General features: G+C 39.2%; 2 protein-coding genes across 3 annotated transcripts in view; one reads left to right on the top strand and one right to left on the bottom strand.

Annotated features, from left to right (window-relative positions):
- The window catches only part of LOC6045657 (lachesin), a 163719-nt gene that overhangs the window by 74154 nt on the left and 63321 nt on the right, over window positions 1–26244 (top strand). The window lies entirely within an intron of this gene.
- LOC119766305 lies at window positions 18795–24256 on the bottom strand. The gene is made up of 6 exons (XM_038250769.1): window positions 23957–24256; window positions 23222–23669; window positions 21918–23126; window positions 20482–21867; window positions 19591–20382; window positions 18795–19546 (listed from the first exon to the last, which is right to left on the bottom strand). Exons 1-6 carry the CDS (start codon window positions 24254–24256, stop codon window positions 18795–18797), a joined length of 4887 nt encoding a protein of 1628 aa, XP_038106697.1.

The following is a 26244-nucleotide window of genomic DNA, read 5'->3' as shown; positions in this document are numbered from 1 at the left end:
CGAGCGAACTTTTTTTTCCTCGTGCCCATTTAAACAGATCGTGTCGTCCTGGCACTTTTTTTTTTGCGAGAGCTGGCGATTTTCCCAGACTATACAAATCTTGTTCTCCATTTAATTAGATTCATCATTATGGGTTTTATTTTTTTTTTTTGAGCCTTGGAAATGGGAGGGAAAAAACCGCCGCGGTCGTCTTCCAATGATAGCTTCATAAATTTCACTTTCCACTTTGTCGTAAATCTCTCGCAACGAAATTACTTCCCTCTGCTGGCTGGTGTTTTCCCGCGAAATTTCCCCCTCCTCAATCCCAAATCCAACGCCACTGCGTTTCGGAATGATACCTCTCGCAAACATCTTTTTTTGCTCGGTGGCCATTCTTTCTCCAAATTGAACAGAAGCTCTCTATTCTGTTTTTTGGAGGTTGGGGTTGGGGGACGAATTGACAAGCAAAAGCTCGATTTCAATTTGGATCGCTTTTCTTTACTGCCCTCGGAGTTTGGCCCTCGAACAAGAAAAACTGGATTTCAAAGCAATTCTTTTCCGAAAGCAATCAACTGTTTGACGTTTTCCAATTGCTTGCGCGCGAGAGGAGTTTTCCCTCAATTGGGAAAAGCTGTCCCCACCCCCACTTTCTCGCTCTCTCTAGAGAGTGTGTTGGTTGTTACAAGTTCGAAGGCAGACCAACAATGAGTTGAGTTTTGTGATAGAGGGGAGAAGCTCTCGTGCGCGCAATCGAAATGAAAACCCAAATCCCCTGTCGATCCATTAGCGATTGATACACCGGAATGTCATCATCTAATCAAAATCGAGCCAAATTTGCTTCGAAGACGACGTCGTGACACTAGCAGCAGATCTTCAATGCGACTCATGGCAGAATGCCAACGATTTGATGAGGACGCGTTTTTTAAGAGGAAAACTCAGGCAAGGATTAGGTGATGAGATCGTTTTGGAGGATTTCGTCAAGAAACGGAAGAAACGGATTTGGGCTCGGAATCTTCATCGGGATTTATCTGAAAGACTCATTTTGATATGGACGGTTATCCGGTTGATGGGAGTTTGATGGCAAAGTTGGATCTTTTTAAAATATGTTTTTTTACTTCTCTATGAAATCGACTGATTTCGACCATTTTTATTTTAATTCATTTTTGATTCGGCTCAAATTTTGTGATGGCATTCTATATGACCAAAGAAGCTATGTGGTGTCATTGATCCACCCATATAAGTCTCCATACAATTTTGGCAGCTGTGCATACAAAAATGGTACGTAAATATTCAAAAATATGTAACTTTTGAATTAATTTTCTGATCAATTATGTGTCTTGGGCAAAATTGAAGGTATTGTTGAAGAATACTCAGAAAAAATAGGATCACGGGAAAAATTGCCGATTTATTAACACAGTTTTTTTCACAAAAATAAATTTTCCAAAATCGGAGTTTTTTTATTTTCCAGATTTTTTAGGCCGTTCAAATATTTTTTAAAGTTTATGTCACCCCCCATCCAAAATTTGTCTGAAAAATCAGGGGGCAAAAAAAATATTTTTCCAAAAAACTTCAAAATTTCCATGAAAATAGAAGTCTAATTAACTGAAAACAATCTAAAATGCATTTTTCTGCATTGATAATAATGTTTAGCATGTTTGGGCTTGTTTAAAAAATAATAATTAATTTTTATGAAATTCCAATGTACAGCACCGCAAAAATTTTATTTTTCGCAAAAAATAAAATTTACCTCAATACTTAGATATTTCAAAAACTAATGATTGCAAAACATCTGGGCAGATGTAAAATGCATCTCTTTAAACACTTTTTTCATTCAAATATCAATACCATGGCTTGTAATTTCAATTTATATTTTTTTTTATTTTTTGCCTTTCTTACTAAAGTTTATTTTTTTATCAGCGAAATATAAGCAGTTTTTTTCTTTTTAAAAAAAATAGTGACCATTTCTGAAGATATTTCTTCAAGTTTTTTGAACTTCTTGTAATAAGTATTTTCAGATTTTTGGTCACTCATGATCACAATTTAAAAAAAAACTGCAAATATTTAGCTGAAATCAAACTTTCGGTGGCTATATCTTGAACATAGGGGCCATTTATCAAAAATCTGTAAAGTACTTCCCAACTGCAAATTTAATTTTACATAATAAAATAAGGCGAACAAAATTATATGTATGAAATTAAGATTTTTTCCAAAAATCACTTTTTTCCAAAAATCATAGCTCGGCGAAAGAATATTTGCTTATTTGCTATTTGGCTAAAAAGCTGTGGAATTTTGTCTCTAAAAACATATAAACAAATCTCGAAAATCAATAAGGATTTTGTGAAATTGAGTTAAGAAAAATAGTTTTAGAAAATCGCCAAAATGTTTTTTTTCCATGTATCTATTTTTCAAAATAGTTTTTGTTTTTTGTTGTTTTGTTTTTTGTTTTTTGTCTCGAAAATCAATAAGGATTTTGTGAAATTGAGTTAAGAAAAATAGTTTTAGAAAATCGCCAAAATGTTTTTTTTCCGTGTATCTATTTTTCAAAATAGTTTTGTTTTTTGTTTTTTGTTTTTTGTTTTTTGTTTTTTGTTTTTTGTTTTTTGTTTTTTGTTTTTTGTTTTTTGTTTTTTGTTTTTTGTTTTTTGTTTTTTGTTTTTTGTTTTTTGTTTTTTGTTTTTTGTTTTTTGTTTTTTGTTTTTTGTTTTTGTTTTTTGTTTTTGTTTTTTGTTTTTGTTTTTGTTTTTGTTTTTTGTTTTTGTTTTTGTTTTTGTTTTTGTTTTTTGTTTTTGTTTTTGTTTTTGTTTTTGTTTTTGTTTTTGTTTTTGTGTTTTTGTTTTTTGTTTTTTGTTTTTTGTTTTTGTTTTTTGTTTTTGTTTTTTTTTTTTTTGTTTTTTTTTTGTTTTTGTTTTTTGTTTTTGTTTTTGTTTTTGTTTTTTGTTTTTGTTTTTTGTTTTTTGTTTTTTGTTTTTTGTTTTTGTTTTTGTTTTTTGTTTTTGTTTTTGTTTTTTTTGTTTTTGTTTTTTGTTTTTTGTTTTTTGTTTTTGTTTTTTGTTTTTTGTTTTTGTTTTTGTTTTTTGTTTTTGTTTTTGTTTTTGTTTTTGTTTTTTGTTTTTTGTTTTTTGTTTTTGTTTTTTGTTTTTGTTTTTTGTTTTTGTTTTTGTTTTTGTTTTTTGTTTTTGTTTTTGTTTTTTGTTTTTTGTTTTTTGTTTTTTGTTTTTTGTTTTTTGTTTTTTGTTTTTTGTTTTTTGTTTTTTGTTTTTTGTTTTTTGTTTTTTGTTTTTTGTTTTTTGTTTTTTGTTTTTTGTTTTTTTTTTTTTTTTTTTTTTTTTTTTTTTTTTGTTTTTTGTTTTTTGTTTTTTGTTTTTTGTTTTTTGTTTTTTGTTTTTTGTTTTTTGTTTTTTGTTTTTTGTTTTTTGTTTTTTGTTTTTTGTTTTTTGTTTTTTGTTTTTTGTTTTTTTTTTTGTTTTTTGTTTTTTGTTTTTTGTTTTTTGTTTTTTGTTTTTTGTTTTTTGTTTTTTGTTTTTTGTTTTTTGTTTTTTGTTTTTTGTTTTTTGTTTTTTGTTTTTTGTTTTTTGTTTTTTGTTTTTTGTTTTTTGTTTTTTGTTTTTTTTTTTTTTGTTTTTTGTTTTTGTGTTTTTGTTTTTTGTTTTTGTTTTTTGTTTTTGTTTTTTGTTTTTGTTTTTTGTTTTTGTTTTTGTTTTTGTTTTTTGTTTTTTGTTTTTTGTTTTTTGTTTTTTGTTTTTTGTTTTTTGTTTTTTGTTTTTTGTTTTTTGTTTTTTGTTTTTTGTTTGAACAAAAAAATTGAATGAAAAACAAACAATGATTTAAAACTTTTTGCACGGGAAGGCTCCTCTCAGTTCGATTGACGTCTTAACTTTCCCAAAAGAGGGGATGTAATTTGAACGGAAAAGGCGTCGTTCTTAGCCATGTCAAACAAAATCAGCTTTTCCCCCCAACTCTCACTTTCCTCCGATTATTATTCATTCTACTTTTTTTTCTCCTACTCTTTTCACAAACCACCCCCACTCTTTCAACCTGATTTCGGAAAAGCTTTGCCATTGAGCTTCTTTTCGTTTTTTCCGCGAACCAGCATCCGATTTACAATGTTTACCTATCGCTTTCGCGTGGGTGGGGGGAGACGACACCCTCCAGGGGTAAATATTCAAACAGGATTTTAGAAAATTGTACGATTTTATCCGCTTGTAAGCCGCGATCAGGGGAGGGGTTGCGCCGGTTGTTGTCTTTTGGCATGGGGCTCGTGACCGCAGCAGTGACACCAGCTGGGAGATGGAATTTCGTTTTGTTTGCCCATAAAGTTCAACTGACATTTTGTACTTGAGTGGGATTGAGTTGTGGAAGAAAGTTTGAGGATTTTTTTGTTCGATATATATTTGACAATTTCTTTAAGTTTTCGCAAATAAACTTATTTATTTAGAGAATTTTTTTTTCATCGATTCCTTATGACCAAACAAGCAATTTTGAATCGTTTAGTTCTCGATAAAGGTGTCCATGAAAATTTGGAGACTAAAAAAATTGTACACCGAATGTCAGATTTTTCACAAATATTTGAAACAACCCAATAAAAAACAAGAAAATCTTACTAAAAACTCCAATCAAAGTTATGATGATTTAAGTCGCACAAAAAGATCAATTCTTCACACTGTATCGATTTCAGGGCTTCATCCATACTCAAATCCTTCCCACGATTGAAATATCTTTATTTTTTCCTCTACGGTGCACTGAGGCGCAACTTTTGAGTTAAAAAGGAAATTCGTGTCACATACTATTCGCACGAGTGCCCCTCAAAAACTTGCCAACAACATTGTTGAGAAATATGGTTTTTCAGTTGAAGCATGAAGCAGCAGAAGCAGAAGCAAAAAAAAATGAGCCCATTTCGTTCAAGCGAAAGGATTAAATAGAGCGTGGAAAATAGCTGCTGCTTATGCTACTATAGCAAAATATCACAAAAAAGAGTTGTGCATTTTTAGTGCAAAAAGAAGCGAAATATTTTTTAATAAACGAAGCAATCCCGAAGCAAACTATTCCGTAACGGATCGTGTGGGGGTGGGCGGGCGGTCAGGCACGGGCCGTCATTTTGAACATGATGGAATAAAACAAAAACAATGCAGAATGACAGCGTTCTCTCCGTCGTTTGCCCCCGAAGCGACGGGCAAAAAAAAATGTATTTTTAATTTGATTTCCTCCAGCGAAACTAATTTTGGGCAGCCGCGACGGATGCGTCTTCGTCAGAGTCCGGCCGCAAAGGAAGTGTCGTTTCCCCCCACCGAACGTCCTCAAAGTGCGATGTCACGCGGTTTAATTTCCGTGGCCGTGGCCATCCAGTCGACTGAACGGAGAGAGGAAATTTCAGGAAGTTGAGCTTTTTTTCTGGGTGAAATCTGAGAGAGAGAGAGAGTGGGAGGATATCCAATTAGGCTTCCGTTGGTGCGATGGTGATGGTGGGCAGTTTTGGGTCGGAATTTCTTGCCCCGTTTTTTGGTCGATAAAATCATCCCGAAAGTTTTTCTTCACGTTTAAGGTCCTGGTGGGTGGTAGTTTGGTACTATTTGAATGCGAAAGGCTTTCTGGATTGATATCGTGACATTTAGCTGTGATGCATGAAGTTAAAACATATTTTCTTTGCTTTTTATTTAAAAACGTTATTTACACCGTTGGGTGGCCTTCCTCACAATAACATAGTTTTGTTTTTGGAAAAATAAAAATGATCAACCTACTAGTGATAGGGTTAGCAGATTTTCAATCTTTTAGTATCATTTGAAAAATTTAACTATCCAACAAACGATGGATCGCATTATCGATCCGGATATTGTTTTTATTAAAATATCTGGGATCTGATCTCCACAAAGTATAAAAAAGGCGCAACTTAATTGCTCATAACTTGTGATAGGGTTATCACATCTTCAATATTTTGGGCTTGTTGAAAAGGTCTTCAAATACCATTCTAAAAATGTGTAACATAACACACCCCAAGACGGATCGAATGAAACCAAAACAATTAAATTCGGTTCAGCTAGTGCTGAGATAATTGAGTGAGAAGTTTTCGGTGCACACATCCACATCCTGGGTCTAAGAGCTCGTATTAAGAAGTTAATTTTCGAGTGATTTTATAGCCTTTCCTCCTGAAATCCTAAAGGAAAAAAAGTTATTTGCAATGTTCTCAATTAATTTACACTGATTTAAAAATTATCCGGATACCAAAAACCGCACCTCTAATTGAGAGAATTCACCCCAAATTTCAGTCAATATGGTCCAACTAAACTCGAGATATGGTGGCACACTAGGGTGCCCAGAATATGGCACCTCTCAAAACCTCGCTCCACAAGCTGAATATAGTTCTGGGCCAAATATGAGCAAAATCGGTCAACATTTACCCATTGATACTCGAAGGTGAAGTTTGTATGGGAAAAATCGAAAAAATGTATGGAAAACCCAATTTTCTTACGGTTTGGTCTGCAGGGTGCGCTACTTCGATCCAAATATTCTCAAAAGTGAGAAAAGCTGTAAAACTCGATCCTAAAAAGTTATAAGCGATTTAAAAAAGTAATTTTGTATGAAAAACTTTTTTTTCGCCAACTTTAGGCTCGAGTATCAATGGGTTAATCTCAACCAATTTCGCACAGATGCCTAAAATAACCCAATAAACAATTTTCCGCTTGAGATAAATGCTCAAGTGACAATTCGCTTTGTTTTTGTTTTTTGTTTGTAGTGTAAGGCCTGTTCTTGAACCTCCAATCTAATTTTTTTGCCTGTTTATTGCTTTAATTTTTTGCTACTTTTTCACATTTGTACCATAAAATGAAGTCATTGACTTTATAGTTGCAACAAATGGCGTTCAACATAGTTTGTAAGTTATATGTCGAGTTCAGAAAATGATTAATGTTGTTTGACGTCACCTTTTATTTCCATCCAAAACTTTGGCAAAGTTACATAAAACAAGCAAAATCGTCAAACCAATGTTTGCTAAACCAATCAAGAGTTCTATTTCAATTTGAAATTTTAAAATTGGTTGAAATTTGGATTCTTGACGAATCTTTAGATAGATGCTGATCTAGCTAAAGCAGTAGCTCTCAACCTTTTTCGAACCATATGGCTAATTTTCAAGAACTTCAAGAAAAGAAAGAATAAATTTTTCACTGCATAATATTGTTTCACTCTCCAAAAAAAATACTAATAATTAGCAATAAGATTTAACCATTATTCATAAACTGCTTAAAGTCAATGGACAGCAAAATCTCATGATAAATATACGTATAAAAATCATGGAATAACTGTTCCCGTATAAAGAAATAAAATATTCACAGCTTTGATTTCATGCAAACCCACTTAAATAAACTACTCTTGTTTTATTTTAAATTCAATACTAAGCAAAAGTCACGGAAATCAACCTTGATATTTTTCACAAATAAAAAATAAATAATGGATTCAAATAATTTATTGTTGTTTGAAAAAAAGAAATTCACAAACAATGCTAATTTAAAGCTTTCTGCCACTGCATTGATCCAGAGCGTCCAGTTTCCCGTCCCGAGAATTCTTCGGATTTCCCGAAAATAAATATTTCCCATTTCTCGGAAAAATTGAAAATCTTCCGGGAATTTCCGAAATTCAAGTGGAACTTAACTATTCTTAACTATTTCTAATCTAATCTCTAATCTAATCGAACACAAGCGCAGCCAGTCCGAAGAAAGCATCCTGGAAGAACTTGTGGTAAGATTACGCCTCAAGTCCTTTCTTGTCAATATTAATGATTACAGTACATCCGAGTTACCCCGAAAATGTATAGCAAAAATTAAAGCGGCCAGGCCTACTGCGTTGCATTAACCGCAGAGACAGATTCTGTGAACGGATCACATTTCACAGAATCATCAGGGAGGAAGGATGCGTGGACATACCGTACCAAACGCTCCGAATCAGTTGTGGTGTGGTGTGTTAGTGTAAATTTGGCAGATAATAATATTTAGGGGCGGGGGGTTAGGGTGAGGAAATGAGGATAGGAGAAAGGGAAGGTGGGAAAGGGATAATATGGATATTTCATTTGATCAATAGGATATTATATAAAATAAGGGGAAAAAAAAATAAGAAAAATGGATAGATCTCCCCAAATCAAGACACACTTGAAATTTAAATAAGGATGCAAAAAGGAAATTCCTCACCGGGTTTGAAAAACACGATCTTGAACAGCCGTTTTATGCCGCAGAAACACAAATCTAAATTTTGATTAGCGATCCTAACGGTTCCAACATTTCAGACCCTCAGCTCCACCTATTTGTTCATATTGGCCAACGTCCACTAATCTTCTCCAGACCAGAATTGGATGGCAATCGCCACCCAGCGCCGTCCGGTATAAAGCTGTCCCGTAACGCGAATTTTGTAATTCACTTGGTTGATGGTCTCCTTCTCACTTTCCTTCCGGCGCGGACGAAAAAGTTTCCTCCTTCACCAGGTGCACAAGTTTTAAAACATTCACAAACCATTCGAATAATTTTAAAGACATTTAAATTTTGTCTCAAACATAAAAAAAAAAACTTAAAAATTCCATGTAAATGACAGGAGCACAAAAATTTGCGTCCGACCCGCAGCGCGACCTACTTCGATCTCCGGAACTTAACTATTCTTAACTATTTGGCACAAAAGAAAATTTGTAAAAGAAATTAGTTGGAGATTATAATATGATTTTATTCAATTCAATTTATTGTTCATATTGATAATCAGTTCGTCTGAAAATTTCATATAAAGATTTATTTCAGGTAACATTAATTTCTGAACCTTTCATAACTGCTTTCTTATTTGTTAGACAGCAATAATTACAGTACTTTGGAATGAAAAGTAACTATTTTAATTTAGGTAACCGTTTTTTAACGAAAATTGGTGTTATAACCTTTGGAAATGAAGTATTAACCTCTTCCGGCCATGTTCATAATCGAGTGTTTTTTCGTTTATGTTTCGCGACCAACTTGGATGAAAATGTAATTGGTATCATTAAATGTTTCAAAGAGGGGGTTGTGAAAAGAATTTGATAAATAGTATTTGAGAAATTAAGTATGAAGTAAAATATTAATTAAGCACCAAGGTTGTAAGAAGATTCAATATGAAAAATCATGTTTTGGTTTGATACGATTTGATAGACAGCATGTAAAATTAGTAAATTTATATATTTTCTTGAATTCCCTAGAAATTTGTTCACAATTTACCGTTTTCCCTCTACTTTGATCCCTGTGAAGCTCATGAAAAAACTGCTTTCATAAAATCGAGATGATACAACACCTAAAAATATTGTTTTCGAAAGCTTTTCGGGGGGACAAAAACTTTAAAAACATATTTGCAGCGGCCTAATGTGTTTGAAAAAAAAACTCAAAAAAAAAAATTAACAGCTATTTATCGAAACAATTCTAAAACACGAGAAAACTCTTAACTTGATACAACTGTCATGCGCTGCTAAAAGAATGTGAAAATCGGATGAATTCTTTTTCCAACAAAATAGTTAAAAAAATATAAAATTGATATTTCAGGTCAAACACTTATTTTCAAACAATTATTTTCACAGGCCTTATAGTTTTAGTTTTTGGTAGTTTCGTCTGTGACACTTTCAAAGATAAAAACATAAGTAAAGATAATATGGTTTTTACTCTTCAATCAAATTTAAAAAATATTCGATCATTGCACCAAACAAAATCTAAAATTATTGTAAACATTCAAATTTCAATGATTGTGTCAGATATGATTTTAAGTTATTCAATAGCGTTTAAAACATACTATTGCATCCTTAAGGGAGAAACTTATCACCAGTTTAGAAACACTAGAGGCAGGGTTGGGTCTAAGACGGTTAATCAAAATCCTGATTTGTGTTGATTCATTGTTTCTTAATAAAGATAGTAATTTGATGTTTCTTGTGGTATGTATACTGCCCATGTTCGCATAAATGTCCCATATGCAAAAGCAACAAACTGAGAAAAACGCAAGGCAAGTTTGTCCCATACATAAGGCTACGTGTTAATTTTTCACGGAAAAACTGGATTTCCCCAGGATTTCTAGAACAAAGTACTGGATGTTATAGGCTCTTTTGAAAGAGCACACGATTTTGAACCAAACTACATCAATAACTCAAAAGTGATGAAAATGCATATGGGACATTTATGCGATCAGGGGCAGTATATTAAAATACTTTTAAATTTTCAGCAAATTTTCAAGTTAATTCTCTTGCTTGCAGCTTAGTGTTTGTTTAGAAGAAAGCTAAGCTGTTAAGAGAAGACATTGTATTTGAAAACTGTGCTCTTCTGGAAAATTAAAACAGATTACCAATTGTTCCTTACTGAGAAATCCCGTTCTTCTATTATTTTGCGTACTTGCGATTAGAATGCTCACATTGTCATTTTTATTTTCCCCCAACGCTGGTTTACATCGGTCGATGTAAAATAATCCTTCCCGCCCTCGGTATTGTGGCCACCTGGCGCATTAAATCTCCTTAACAAGGATTAACTGAGCCCAACTGTAAAAGTGAAGCAAAGCAGGCAAAACCTTCAAGTGACCATCGGCACAATTCCAGCGATGGTCGAAGAACCCACTGAACAGGAAAATTGTTTATTGTTTCGTTCCCCGGAGGCAAAGTGGCCTCTCCAATTAGGATGAGAAGAGCTGCATCGCTTCATTGGAGCCTTCGATGGCCACTTCCAGAGACCCCAAGTTAGCCAACAGCCAACAACCGACTCGTGTTTATGTTATTAAGAGTCTGGGGTGGGCGCAGCCAGGATAATCTTCCAATTAGTTGAAGTGGGTCTGATGCTGCTGCTGTTTTTGCTACCAGCTTGAAGAATCTTAAGCCGGCTGCTGCTGAGGGCACCAGATTAATTTATTCGCCTAATTGAGATAATCGCCTCAATTAATTCCCATTAGAGGGATTTTTCAGCGTTTTCCTTCGTCAATTTGTGCCTGGAGTGTGGCCTCTCGAGGAGGAAAATAACTTTCAGCTTATGGTCCGTGATCTTTCGGGTCCAGGGAAAAAAACCTCTTGGGATTTATTTTCGCTTTCAAGTGGTCATCAATCATCGGAACAATTGAACGGTCAAGCACAAATGAAACCATTTGTTTTAAGGATGTTTACGCAGTCAACTGTTGTTAATTCGATAAGTCTGCGAAGCCATTAGCGATAATCTGAGCCGTTTTTTTTTATTTTTGATCCGAAAAAAGCTTGCAAACTGTGACGATTCCACGGTTTTATAAAACCTTACGAGCTTGAATAGTAATGATTCAATTGACGGTAGTGATTCTAAAATATAAATCTTAAAAGTTTTGAATTTTCAAGAAGATTTTTTAACGGTTATTAATGTTAGATTTACTATAAGTAATCGAATCCAGAAAGGAAACGGTTATAAGTTGTTTTGGTTCAAGCCGGGGATTGCATTTCTAGCAAAAAGTGTGCATAATCGTGATTTGCACAAGGTTATGACGTGGAAAATCTCTGAAATTTAAATTATCTTATGGTGGGATGAACTTAAATTCATTTGGAGCTCAAGCTGAAGGGAACCTTTATGGCAGCAGTTTCGACGTTACATTTTAGTGCGCTGCGTTCGTTAAATTTTACACAACTAAAAGCGACTGGTACAAACATTCCAAGGTTGCAAATCGTCAGCTGTGTGCTATCTTGTGCCATAGACCATTTTGGTCGAAAATGAGTTAATGATGACGTTTTGCTATACTTAACAAACACTACAAGATGCTTTAACTCGATTTTGGAAACTCGCTTCCGTTTCCCGGATATCGCAATACACACTTGTGACATTTATCCAATTTATCATCAAAATGATCGTGCACACTTGTGACACGTCATACATGTTGTTGGAAAATGTGGAAAATTTTTCTTATTTTTCACAAATTTGTGTTGATACTTATTTTTTAAGAGCAATTCCATCTTTTGTTCTTGAAAATATACTGATTAAGTCGATTAAACCATTTATTTGAGCTTTTTTTAGTTTGTATGGGAATTCTGTGCACACTTGTGACACGTAGTACAATTTTACTTTCGAAACACACTTGTGACACGTGCTTTTCAGATTTTTGTTTACATAATTCACTGTATCTTTTAACTGGTGTAACCAAATTAGTTGAAACTTGGAGCGTTTGTTAAGCAATAGTATACGAACCGATTGCTTCAAAAAGTTTGGCTCTACCCGGGCAGACGGTAATAACAAAATTAATAATATTTCAATAACAAATCCTGTTAAAATAATAAAAAGTGTTATTATTTTATCCTGAACTTCAACTTCAAGAAGAAAAACTACTAACAGTTTCTGATAAAATAACAAGATTTGGTATTGAAGTGATATTATATTGAAAATCCCGGGCAGAAAGTTGCATCTTGGAAAAATCTACCCATGTTCGTAAAAACACGAACAAGTCAAGTTCACCCCAGGGTATGGTTAAGAGATAACCGAACATGGCCACGAACATAAATTGTTCGAGGTGTATCTGCGAAAAATCTTGTTGAGTTTATTTGACCAACAATGCCACATCAAGTTGAGTTTATAGTAGCAAACAACTGAAATCTTCCAAAAATCATATCAAGTTCATAAAGTAGATTTTGATCCCAAAAATAATTTTATTGGTTTTTAATGCACTCCGCCACTATTCAGACGCCCCCTCCCTTCTTTCTCATCACAAATATGAGTAATATTGCAGGAATATACGCACTTACATCAAAACAAGATTTTTCAAAGTTGAAAAATTATTTTACTTTAAAAACTCATTAAAAAATTGTGGAGAAAGCGTTGAATTGCCAAAATATCACAATAATTTTCCAAATCACGAAAAATCCAAAGTCTCTATATTCCATTTTTTTTAAATTAAAAATAAAAGTCTATGAAAATATTCCTAAAATTGCATAAGTCCAAAAATCTACAGTAAAATTTCAAAAAGCCTGGTAATGTTTCTTATCAAAATAATTTTTCAAAATGTTGAAAAATATTCAACTGGCTGAGAGCAAAAATTTCGCAAAGTCCTGAAAATCAAATAAATTCTACCAAAAATCTTGTCGTGATACGGATCCCGTAAATTTTCTAAGTGCCGGAACGATTTTTGTTGGGGGTATATCAATAATTATTGAAAACCAACTTTCGAATTTCAAAATTTCAATGAAGACGTTTTGTTAGGGACATTATTTTAGGAACAAACTGATGTTTTTGTAAAAATCGGACGAAAATTTCCTGTAATTTCGACGATTTTTCCGAAATTTTGGTTCAAAGCAAAATAAACATCAAATTAATTTATCATGTTTCCAAACTCCCAAAAATTTTCTAAGTCCCAATTTTTTTTCAGTTTCCTGTTCTCGAAAAAAATTTAAGTATTGAATATATTTTACTGGCCGAAAGCCAAAATTTTGCTAAGTCCAAAAAATCAAATAAATTCTACCAAAAATCTTGTCGTGATACGGATCCCGTAAATTTTCTAAGTGCCGGAACGATTTTTGTAGGGGGTATATCAATAATTATTAAAAACCGACTTTCGAATTTCAAAATTTCAATGAAGACGTTTTGTTAGGGACATTCCCAAGTAACCACAAGCACTAAATTGAAGTATTTATTCAGTACTAAATCAGCCCAAGTAACCACAAGCACTAAATTGAAGTATTTATTCAGTACTAAATCAGCACTCGAATGTTTTGAAGTAGTAAATAAGCTTTGCGAATGCCTCAAAGTACCAAGACTTTGCAGCATTACAACTGGCATTAAATCACCATTTACGACCTTGAAAATGTGCTTCAAAGCATTTGATGTTTATCAACAAAGTAACCTATCCATACGGGAAACATTTCAGCCAAGCCCGCTCTTATTGACTTTTTTCCTTCTCCCGTTATACCGTTCCAATAAGCGTGCGGGCTAAGGCACATTTCCCCCAGTGTGCAACAGTTTTATTTTTGCGTGAACTGGGTTCAATTCCCGCTGACTGAAGTGTTTTTTTTTGTGGAAAACTGCAGCCTGTAATTAAGCCAAATTTTTCAAAACATATGCCCATAGCACAAAGGACATTATCAAAAGTTCTCTGGTAAATTGAATGACTTTTCTCGCAAGCAAAAAGCTGCTTTCCGGAAGTCTGATACACTTTGTGAAATTTTGCCAACCGTGAACCAAGCACTCCTCGGAAAAACAGTTTACGTTAGCCGTTAGCCATTACTTGTCCCTATTAACCCCAAGCCTTCCGTAATTGATTGTACTGTACTTGACTGGATGGCCGCAATTTGCTGAGTGACTCGTCAATAATTTTCGTCCAACAAAATGACAACGGGTTTTTCTCATGAACCAGAAACTCGAAACAGCAGAAAGAAAGTCTTCCTTAATGTTCGATGCATCAACCACATCGATTAAAACTTTCAAAACAAACACTCATTTCAGAATACATCAGTTGGCTGGCGCGCATCCTGGAGATCGACGAGAAAAATGCAAGAATAACATCAAAGTGTCACACTCACACATGAAACGCAACAGGAGAAAAAAAACAAAGGAGGCCCACCACCAAGTGTGTGGAGCAGCTAGCTGTCCTTTTTTTCCCCAGCCTTGACGTCGATAAAGCAGTTTTTTTTGTTCGAGCTTTCGGTGAGGCATTAAATCGGCATCACTGTGCGCCACTTGAAATATTTCTCAAGGGAAAAGTGCTGATTTAATGTTTTGAAGCATTATTTGCTGGTATTAAATGCCAATATAATGCTGATTTAATGCCGCTATTTAGTGCCTCGCGGTTACTTGGGTTATTTTAGGAACAAACTGATGTTTTTGTAAAAATCGGAGAAAAATTTCCTGTAATTTCGTCGATTTTTCCGAAATTTTGGTTTAAAGCCAAAATAAACATCAAAATAATTTCTAAGTCCCAAAAAAATGCTTTTTCTGTAAAAAGTAAAGAATAAAAAAATATACGCAAAAATTTCAAAGTCCAGCATAAATAAAATCAAACTTTAAAATATCAGCTCATGAAAATTATTCTAAGTGTCGGAAATTGAAAATTCTGTCAGTGAATGCAAATTTTGCTAAGTCCAGTATAAATTTGAAATAAAGTTAAAATAATCATTTCATGATGTTCGGGTAAAATTTTGGAAAAAATAAAATTTTCGAAATTTTTGCCAAGTCTAAAAAAACTACCACTAACAGCTCAATATCAACTGTAGATAATGCAGTATGATCATGGAATATACTTTCCATGATACGCAGTCGGTTTCAAAAGTCGTCATAACTCGAGGAGATTACAACAAGATGCAAATAAACAAGCCAAGATAGTTCCAAGTTATCGCCGCCAACTCACTTTCCGCCCGGGATGTTATACATTTCAAAAACTCTCCTAATAACAAGATTTGTTATTCGTTTGGTATTCTGACTTAGAAATAAAATTACCATTAATCGCACCAAGTTTTAAAGTGTCCATAACAAAATCTGTTATTATTTTTTTCTTTTGTTAAATATGTTTAGATCTTTGATATAATTTTCCCGATCAGACGGAAATAACTTGGGAATAACATTTTTTGATATTTGAAAATACTAGGCCAATAACATTTTATGTTATTTATAACAAGATTTGTTATTCTGCGTTATGAAATTTTTGTTATTGGATTGTTATTGTAATAACAGACTAATAACATTATTATTCTTCGAACAAATCTTTGTTATTATTTTTTGTTATTTTAACAACTAATCCGATCATCCCAATAACAATTGGAGGTATTCTTCCATAACAAAAAATGTTATTCAAAAGTTGTTTTGGCTGTCAACCAATATCAGACCAATAACAAATTTTGTTATGATAACATAAACTGTTATCAAACCCTTATGCAAAAATGGATTTTACAAGAAGATTTCATAACACTTTCTGTTATTTTAACAGTATTTGTTATTGAAATGGCATGAATTTTGTTATTACCGTCTGCCCGGGTTGTCCAATTTCGTCGAGGTCATTATTTTGGCCATGAAATGGGGTCCTTAAGCTAAAATTATTCGAAAAAGTTGAAAATTTGAAAGCTGATTTTTTTAATTTTTCGATATACCCCCTAAAGGACTTTGCTAAAATTGGCTAGAACTATGGGATAATTTTGACCATTTTCGTCGGGGTCATTATTTTGGCAATGAAATGGGGTCCTTAAGCTACAAATATTCTATAAGGTTGAAATTTTGAAAGTTGTTTTTTTTATCATTTGATATACCCACTAAGGGACTTTACTAAAATTGACTAGAACTATGGAATAATTTTGACCAATTTAATCGTGGTCATTTATTTAATCATGAAATGGGGTCCTTAAGCTTAAATTATTCAAAAACGTTGAAATTTTGAGAGTTGATTTTTTAAAATTATTTGATATACCCCCTAAGGGACTTTGTTTAAAATGGCTAATACTATGGGATAATTTTGACCAATTTCGTCAGGGTCATTAATTTGACAATGAAATGGGGTCCTTAAGCTAAAATTATTCTAAAAAGTTGAAAATTTGAAAGTTGTTTTTTTAAATTATTTGATATACCCACTAAAGGACTTTTCTAAAATGGGATAGAACTATGGGATAATTTTGACCATTTTCGTCGGGGTTTTTATTTTGGCCATGAAATGAGGTCCTTAAGCTACAATTATTCTAAAAAGTTGAAATTATGAAAGTTGATTTTTTTTCTAATTATTTGATATACTAAGGGACTTTGCTAATATTGGCTAGAACTATGGGATAAATTTGACCATTTTCGGCGGGGTTCATTATTTTAGCCATGAAATGGGGTCCTTAACGGTACACATCAACCATCGCTTTTGCACCCAGATTTCTGTTACAGACATTTTAGTATCTTCAAAAATACGGGAACTATCGATATGATTTTTTATTCATCCCCTAAATTACTGTCTTCAAAGTTATTTACAATAAAGTTTGACCATTTTGATAATCAGATTCTTTCAGGATTGGGTCCGTAAGTTTGACAAATTTGGAATAAGAAGACAACAACTTCTTCGGTTGCTGTGCACCCTTAAGCTAAAATTATTCTAAAAAGTAGAAATTTTGAAGGTTGATTTTTTTTTTAATTATTTGATATACCCTTTAAGGTACTTTTCTAAAATTGGCTAGAACTATGGAATAATTTTGACCAATTTAATCGTGGTCATTTATTTGACCATGAAATAGGGGTCCTTAAGCTTAAATTAATCTGATAAAATTAACTTTTGTAAGTTGTTTTTTTTTTAAGTTTGTTATATTGTCTAAGGGAATTGATTTATTTATTTATAATTGTTGAAATGTGAATAACAAAAACTGTTATTATTTTCACAGAGTGAAGAAGTCGGAGCTGACATTGAAGTTCGAGCTGGAGTGAGACCTCGGAGACGGCATCGGATTCAGCTAATTTTCAGCAACTTTCACTTGGAGTCGGAATCTGTGAAGTCGGGTAATTTTGGAGAGCTGAAGTCGGCGTTGACGTCATATCCTGCATTCAGAGTCGGAGTTGTCTCCAAAGTATGGATTCAAAGTCGCTTGAAGGAACCCGACTCTGCAGCCCTGACTAGTACAGAAGAGTTATGGCAACTGCAGGTTTATTTGCAAATGGCAAATAAACCAAAACAATAACTTTTTTTGTTATGGAGACATACAAGTTCAATATAAATTTTTGTTATTATGCTGCTCCACCTCTCCGCACAAAATAACAAATCTTGTTATTCCTTCATGATTCCTTCTTTGTTATTGGTTTGTTATTGCAATAACAACATAATAACAGTTTAAGTTATTCTTCGAACAAATCTTTGTTATTGATTTTTGTTATTTTAACAACTAATCCGATCATCCCAATAACATTTTTCGATCTTCTCACAATATCAAAAACTGACCTTCCCAAGTTATTTCCGTCTGCTCGGTACCATTCATAGTTTTGAAAATATTTATCATCAAACTTTAAAAATCGATTTTCTCGAATAGTACTAAATGGTCTATGTCACAAGATAGCACACAGCTGACGAAATCCAGAAATAGCTTCTTTGTCAACTTTTTCGCAGAACACCCATCCTTTAATCCCACAGACAAATAACTTTTCCCACAAAGCAAGTGGAATTCAAACGTTCCCCTTCCTCCAACTTTCGAAAGATTCCATCTGAAATATGAGCCCTAATTCAAAACACTCTGCCACCAGAAGGAGAGAACGGATGCCATGCTTCAACAAGTCGTCCTAGCAAAAAGCCCCACAACATCTTTGACATTACACGTCCTACCGGGAAAATCACAACCGTTTCGATTTGTTCGATGTGCTGGGTTTTCCCTCCCCCACTTTTCCAGAAACTGATGAACGCAAATCGCTTTTGTCGTACGGTGGTGGGGTGGTTTTGAATCTTTGGAAGCCACACAAACAAACACTCACGTATCACTCATGGTTGGATGATTGCATAAGTGTCCAATTTGATCGATTTTTTTTTCACGTCAACCAAATAGTCAACTTTTTTTTTAGTGTTCGGGCCGGCACGTTGGCCCCACGGAAAAAGGCGGAATGTTCACGGGTGGACTGTATTTTAGAATCCGATGGCCGTGGGTGCGATGAAGAAAAATACTCGGACTTCTTTTAACACAACTTTAATTAACCACTAATTAACTTAAAAAGCGTGTGAACTCAACCGAGGGTGAAAAGGGAATGGTACCGCAAAATGGCGGTTTTTTCTCTCGTCGTCGTCGTCGCTCGTCGTTCGTGTCTCGTTCGTTCTCGTTCGGTCCCCGTCGTGGCAACGTCGCGCGGTTGCGCGCGAGAAACGTTGCGTAGGGTTGCGCTCGATCGTAGCAAGCTGGTTGCGGCAGGCGAGCAGGGCTGTCATTTTTACGCAGCCAGTCTAGCCGCCAACATCCTCCCCCCGGGCTGGGACGAAGACGCAGCAGAATTTTCAGGTTCGTTGTCCAGGATCGGCAAGACGGACAGCTTTGAAGTCGGTCGCCGGATGACGCTGCCACCAACCTTCACGTCCGCAGTGCGCACAAGACCGTCCGGTCCAGGGTAGGTCTGTTGCACAATCCCCATTTTCCACTCAAGTGGCGGCGCGTTCTTCTCCTCCAGCAGGACCACCATTTGAGGGCGGACGTTCGGCATCTCCTTCCGGTTCTTTCCTCTTGGCTGGAGGGTCGTCAGGTAGTCCCGTCGCCAAGCTCTCCAGAAGTGCTCTCGCAAGAGCTGCAGGTGCTGCCACTTGGACAGCCGGTTTGTCGGTGTTCCCTCGTACGCCGGTTCCGGGATTGCCGTCAACGGACGGCCGATCAAAAAGTGTCCCGGCGTCAGGACTTCCGGATCCGCAGGGTCGGTTGACGTTGCGAAAAGCGGCCTTGAGTTGAGCACGGCCTCGACCTCCGCTAGCACGGTCGCGTACTGCTCGAAGGTAAGCTGTGCGTTTTTGAGGATCCTCTTCAGGTGGTACTTCGTGCTCTTTACAGCGGCCTCCCAAAGGCCACCGAAGTTCGGCGCGCCGGGAGGGATGAACGACCAGGTGATCTCCTTGGGCTGGCAGTACATCTGGACCCGGTCGTTGAACGTGCGTTCGTTGAAGAGGATGTACAGCTCGTGAAGTTCTGTCTTGGCCCCTTGAAGTTTGTGCCGTTATCCGAGTGGATTCGGCGAGGCACGCCGCGTCGGCTGACGAAGCGCTGGAGGGCGGCCAGGAATGCCTCGGTCGTGAGGTCCGAAACAAGTTCGAGGTGGATCGCCTTGGTTACCATACATACAAAGACGGCAAAGTATGCCTTGACGATCTGTGGCTTCCGGGTTCCTACCTTCACAGAAATCGGTCCGGCGTAGTCAACGCCGACCTCGTCGAACGGAAGGTTCTCGGTCACACGGCAGGACGGAAGTCTTCCCATCAGCTGGCTCGTACTGCGTGGCTTCGCGCGGAAGCACGTCACGCAGCTTCTCGTCTCGCTCCGAACTGTCGACCGTCCGTCGAGCAGCCAGAACTGTCTCCGCAGGATTGCGAGCAGGGACGACGGCCCCGCGTGCAGGTGTTCTTCGTGGTAGGCCTTCACAATCAGGTTGGTAATTCTGTGCTTGGGCAGGATCAGCTGGTGCTTGGCTGCGAACGGCAGCTCGGAATGCTGTAGTCTTCCTCCAACTCGTAGGAGGCCTTCGTGTAGGAACGGCGTCAAACCTTGGAGACGCCCGGCCGTGTCGTTCTCGGCCACTTGCTGGATCTCTTGAGACAGCACGTCGTGCTGCACCACCTTCACGATCAGCTTCAGGGACGACCGCAGCTCAGGAACGGTGAGATGGCGTAGGCGAGTTCGTTCCGTGGGGTTCTTGATCCGGCAATTGTTCACGAAACGCAGCACGTACGCCATTATCCGCTGCAGCTTCCGAAATGAGCTGCAGTCCTCGAAGATCGGGAAGTCGGTCGTGTTGCAGGCCAGCAAGGTAACTAGCTTCACTGTTCTCAACTCTGGCAACTCACTGTCCGGTATCTCGATTGTAGGTTCCTCCTGGTACACGACGGATTCAAGAAACTATGGCCCTTCCCACCACTTACCGCATTTCATCAGGGCGGCCGGAAACATGCCCCGAGAGATCAGGTCGGCCGGGTTGTCCTTGGAGCGAATGTATTTGAAGATAAAGCCGCCGGTCTCTCTCCGAATCTCCGCGACGCGGTTGCGCACGAACGTTTGTAGCTGGTCCAGCGGTTTCTTGATCCACGCAAGCACGACTTGGCTGTCGCACCACAGCACCACGTTTCGGAACGGGAGATTCAGCGCCGCGATGACTTTCACCACCAACCTCGAGAGCAGTCGAAGGGCAAGCAGTTCCAGTCGGTGGATGTCCAGTGGCTTGGTTGGCGCCACTTTCGATTTGCTGCAAAGCAGCCGCATCTTGCACTTGCCGTTCGGGAGAAGACTGCGAACGTAGGTCACCGCACCGTAGGCGACCTTGGAGGCGTCGCTGAATCCGTGAAGCTCCAGGCCCGGGTTGCCAGGCCCGATCACGTACCGAGGGATACGGATGTCGCGCACGTCGGGGAGTGCGCATTGGAATTGGTGCCACGTGTCCATCATCCCGCCTTCCAGCAGAACGTCCCACGATAGACCAGCGAGCCAGACTCGCTGCATCAGGATCTTGGCCTTGATGATGACCGGCGACAGGAGTCCCAGCACGTCGTAGAATTTGCCGATCTCCGAGAGGACACGGCGCTTGGTGGCATCTGCTTCAGCTTGGGTGACGGTGAAACGAAACTCGTCGTCTCCTGGACTCCAGTAAAGTCCCAGGGCCTTGACCACACCGCCGATCAATCCGTCCAGGTCGATCAGCTTCTCTCGATCGCTTTCTGGTATGCGTTCCATCACCGACGGTTCATTAGAGGTCCACTTGTGGATAGGAAATCCACCGCGACTGAGCAAGCCTTGCAGCTGCGTCAGACAGTCGATTGCTTCTTTGGGGGAGCTCGCACCGGACAAGATATCGTCGACGTAGCAGGCCTCGCGCACTATCTTGGCAGCCAGCGGAAAATTTTCACCTTCGTCGTCGCAGAGCTGGACCAGACATCGCGTAGCAAGGAAGGGTGCGGACGCAGTTCCGTAGGTCACCGTGGTGAGTTCCAGGACACGGATGAACTCGGACGGATCGGCCCGCCAGAAGATTCGTTGGAAACGAGAGTCGGACGGGGCCACGCGAATCTGGCGGTACATTTTCGAGAGGTCTGCAGTGAAGGCGACAGGGTGCTTTCGAAAGGCGAGGAGGATCGAGAAGAGATCGTTCTGGACAGTGCCTCCGATCTGGAGGGCTTCGTTCAGGGACACGCTCGTGGGGGACATCTTTGCAGATGCGTCGAATACGACCCTCAACTTGGTCGTGGAGCTCGAGGGGCGCAGGATAGCGTGATGGGGCATGTAGTAGCAGTTCGTGTTCGGTAAGTCGTCGGCCTCTTCAACCGACTTGCAGTGCCCCAGTGTTTCGTACTCCTAATGAACTCACCGTATTGCAGCTTCAAAGCAGGATCTCGAGCGAGTCGCCGCTCCAGCGACAGGAAGCGCCGAAGAGCGAGGCTGCGGTTGTCGTCGAGCTTGGCGACGACTGGACGAAATGGCAAGCGTACCTCGTATCTGCCAGTTGGATCCCGCTTGTGGGTGGACGCGAAGAACGCCTCGCATTCTTCTTGCTCGGTGGAGACCGCTGTGGCACTGTCGATGTCCTCGACCTGCCAGAATCTCTGGATCGCTTCGTTGATGTCGTCGAGTGTGGCAGTGTGCGTGTACTGCGGGCTTGGGACGGTGTCTCCAACTTCTCCGGCGATGACCCAGCCGAGGTGAGTCTCGCGCAGCTCCGGTAGATTGCCAGCTAACTCCATCTGTCCCGATTTTAGCAACCGGAAGAACATTGCGACCCCCAGCAGCATGTCGATGCGGTCAGGCTTGTGGAATGCTGGGTCGGCCAGCTGGACGCCGACAGGAATCGGCCACTCGTTGATGTCAACTGGCACAGCTGGAACCATCCCGGTCACTTTCGGCACGATCAGGCACTCGACGTTGACGGAGAAGTTGCTGACTCGGGACTTGAGCTCGACCGTGACAGACTCCTTGGCGTAGGTCTTCACGGCCCCGATGCCGCAGATCGGGACGTTGGCAGCAACTCGTTGTAGCTTTAAGCGATCGGCCATAGTGAGCGTAATAAAGTTCACTTGGGAACCGTTGTCGAGGAGGACGCGACAGGGCACGGATTGGCCCTGGTCGTCGAGCAGGTTAACGACCGCGGTGAGCAGCATCACGGTCTTCACCGTCTGGGTGTGGTTGCAGGTCGCTTGGCTGGACGTCTGCTGAGATGTGCCAGCGGGTTGGACCACTGGCGGCTGATTCACTTGTGGGGCCACACTCTGGGGAGTGGCCGGCTTCTGCGCAGGTTCTTGCTGCTCTCGTGGTTCGTGCAGCGTTGTGTGATGTCTCCGTTGGCACTTACCGCAGGTGTACTTGGACGAGCACCGCTTCGTTGAGTGTCCTGGCCGCAGGCAATTGTAGCACAGGTTCTTCTCCCTCGCCTTGTCCTTTCGCTGGGCCACCGTGTATCCGAGGAACGTTGAGCATCGAAACGTTTGGTGTGCCTCGGCGCAGATCTCGCACCGGAATTCCGGCTGCGACGGCGTTGTGGCCGCGTTGGCTCGCTGAGACGGCTTGTTGGCGGAGGGCTTGGCTGGTTTTCGATGCTTCGGTACCGACTTGTTCGTGGCCTCCCACCGTTCCAGAACGGAGACTCGGTCCTTCAGGAACTGAATGGCCGCTTCGTACTTCGGGAGTTCCCACGCTTGATGGTCGCCTCCCACTGCTTGTAGGTTCCTTCGTCCAGCGCGTGTGCCAAGATGTAGACGGCGATCTGCTCGGACACTCCGGAGAACTCCTGGCCCAGGAACTTGAGGTTCTCGACGTGTCCAGTGAAGTTGTCCAGCAGGGATCTCAAGTCCGCGTGGCTCTCCTCTTCCAACTTCTGCACTCCTAGCAGACCGCCGATGTGGAGATCGACCATCCGCCGCTTGTCTTCGAACCGCTCTTCCAGCAGTTCCCAGGCTCGCTCGTAGTTGCCATCCTGGATGGTCTTTTCGTCGATCGAACCTGCAGCTCCTCCGATCAAGGCTTGTTCCAGGTGGTAGAGCTTGATTCTGGCCGGTTCGTTTGACTTGTCCACGACGTCCTTAAACATTACCTTGAATCTGTCCCAGGACTCGTACTTGCCGTCGAACTTTGGGATGATTCTGGGAAGGGGTTGCGAGATTTTTTTTTTTTTTTTTTAAATTTATATTTATTTAGTTTTTCTTTTCCATGTACATTCATTCAGTTAAAATATTATTGAGTGTCCAATCACAATTGATGACTTTTCACCTCAATTTTAAATACTAGCAACTTTCATTTATTCAGGGGTTGCGAGATGATCACCGGTTGTGGTCTGGCTGGTTGGAGTGCCGTGGATGGGCCTGCAGCGATAGCGGGTGCGAGGTCATCCGCCCATCGCTCAAGAGTTCTGGAGACCTGGTCGTGCAGCTTCCTGAACTGCTTCCTTTTCTCGTCGTGTGGACCCCGAGTCTTTGAGTCGGTCAGGAGGACAATTCGCTGGTGGAGGTTGCCGAAGTCGTTGTTGATCCGCTCCAGGTTCTTCAGATGCGATCGGACATCCGAAGCCGTGCGATCAGCTCGTGCCCAACCAGCGAGTTCCGTTTGGAGCTCCTCGAGGGTGTCCATCTCCTGGTTCCGGAGGTGGATCAGGCCGTCTAACTCATCTTCTTCTTCCGTCTGCTTCTTCGCCGGGGTTCGTTGAACTTTTGGCGGCATTTTGCACTTTTCTCACTGCACACTTTTTCGTTGGTTGTTTCTTCTTCTTCTTTCACTTTCTTGAACACTCGCGACGGGAAATGAGGCCGGTTGCCTCCGTCGGTTTTTCGCGAATGTTCGGGAATCGAGACCGTGTCGTCTCGCACTTTTACTCGCGGCTACGTGTCTCTCACCGGAGTTGGGTTGCACGGGAACTGTCCGTTTTGCACTCTGAGGCACGTTTGCCTCCTTCTTTTCACCGGGCTTCTTCACCACATCCACGCCGGATGTCCAAATTCGGGTCGATTGGACCAATGTTCGGGCCGGCACGTTGGCCCCACGGAAAAAGGCGGAATGTTCACGGGTGGACTGTATTTTAGAATCCGATGGCCGTGGGTGCGATGAAGAAAAATACTCGGACTTCTTTTAACACAACTTTAATTAACCACTAATTAACTTAAAAAGCGTGTGAACTCAACCGAGGGTGAAAAGGGAATGGTACCGCAAAATGGCGGTTTTTTCTCTCGTCGTCGTCGTCGCTCGTCGTTCGTGTCTCGTTCGTTCTCGTTCGGTCCCCGTCGTGGCAACGTCGCGCGGTTGCGCGCGAGAAACGTTGCGTAGGGTTGCGCTCGATCGTAGCAAGCTGGTTGCGGCAGGCGAGCAGGGCTGTCATTTTTACGCAGCCAGTCTAGCCGCCAACATTTAGTTTACACAAGATTAAAGACAAGATTTCGAGGAAAAAAAAGTTTTTAAAATACTTAATTTTCGCTGTTTGATCAACTAAGGGATAACTTCCTCTGAGAGAAGATCTGTTGAGCATTTGCAACGGTGCGCAGCAGATCCATCCCCTATAATCTTCTCTATTAGGCAACTAAGTCAGTCATGGTCTATGGAAGTGTAGGAGTGCTATCGCCATCAAGAATCATGGTGACGATGAAGATGATGCTGATTATTATGCCGGTGAAAATGTTTCATTATATCATAGAAAATAATGGCTTATCAGTAGCTGCTTTTTATCAACCAATATTGATTGGATTCTACTGTAGAGGATCCATGAAATCTTGGGTATAGAAATTTTGACCTTAATATTTAAATTAAAAGTAAATTCACTTAACAATATATTCAAACGAATTAATGCCATCAACATCATTGTTCTCTTATTTATTGACTTTCAATTTCAATTTCAAAAAAGCTCAAAATGTGCATCCTTCCAAATTGCATTCAAACGGCAGAATTCATTTAATCAACTCAGTGCACTATCAAACGAACTAATTTCACGCTTCATTCTGCACAAATATAGTTTGTGAGTGCTGCAGCAATCCGAGTCTACTATTTATCGATTAAATATTGATTGCCTTTTTAAATGTTGCGTGCGAGCGTAAACAAATTAAATAATTTAGTTCAGTACCAAATTTGCTCTATCTCACAGAACCGAATTTTGAACTGTAATTATAGCTCGATGTTTTGGAATATTCAATAACTTCTGTCAGTCGAACAAATTGTTGAGATTCTTTTTTGCGGTATTTCAGCGATGCACTGGATTCATGGCTGGTAGTAGATACCAGTCAAAAGTCATGCAAACAAAGAACCGGCAAGTGTACAGAATTTTTTTTTACATCGGAATCCAAGCTGGATATATCAGTTATGGAATCGAATTCTTGCAAAGCATAGTGAGTGAAAGTTAAAAAAAATCCTAGTCATACATTTTCCAACTTTAAATTTAATTCACGTCATTTGTTTTGAGTTCTTTTCCATTTTTTGTCAGTATTGCATTTCAAGCTGTTTTGCAGATTGATCAGGTTGCAAACGTTTTATTTTTAACGTCTTTTGATATATTTTTATTTATTTTTCAGATTGCTACGTTTAAAAAAATGCAGATTTATAAAGAATTCTTAAAAAAATCACATTTCATTTCAGTGCAATATGGATAGATTGGCAGTGATTTTTTAACCAATACAGTATCTGTCAGCTCAGTTTCTGTTCCGGGAGCATGATCCCAAGGTCCACTC

The sequence above is a fragment of the Culex quinquefasciatus genome, chromosome 2, assembly GCF_015732765.1.
Source record: "Culex quinquefasciatus strain JHB chromosome 2, VPISU_Cqui_1.0_pri_paternal, whole genome shotgun sequence".
NCBI classification, from domain to species: domain Eukaryota; kingdom Metazoa; phylum Arthropoda; class Insecta; order Diptera; family Culicidae; genus Culex; species Culex quinquefasciatus.
This window is presented reverse-complemented; position numbering and strand designations above follow the sequence as displayed.

What these genes read in the sequence shown, in the direction of transcription:
- LOC119766305 (XM_038250769.1), bottom strand. Translation starts at nt 24,256, where the DNA reads ATGCCGCCAAAAGTTCAACGAACCCCGGCGAAGAAGCAGACGGAAGAA. An exon ending in CAAGCGTGGGAACTCCCGAA is followed by an intron (nt 23,127 to 23,221) that starts GTACGAAGCGGC and finishes ATCGAAAACCAG; the next exon opens with CCAAGCCCTCCGCCAACAAG. An exon ending in TGCTTTGAAGCTGCAATACG is followed by an intron (nt 21,868 to 21,917) that starts GTGAGTTCATTA and finishes AGTCGGTTGAAG; the next exon opens with AGGCCGACGACTTACCGAAC.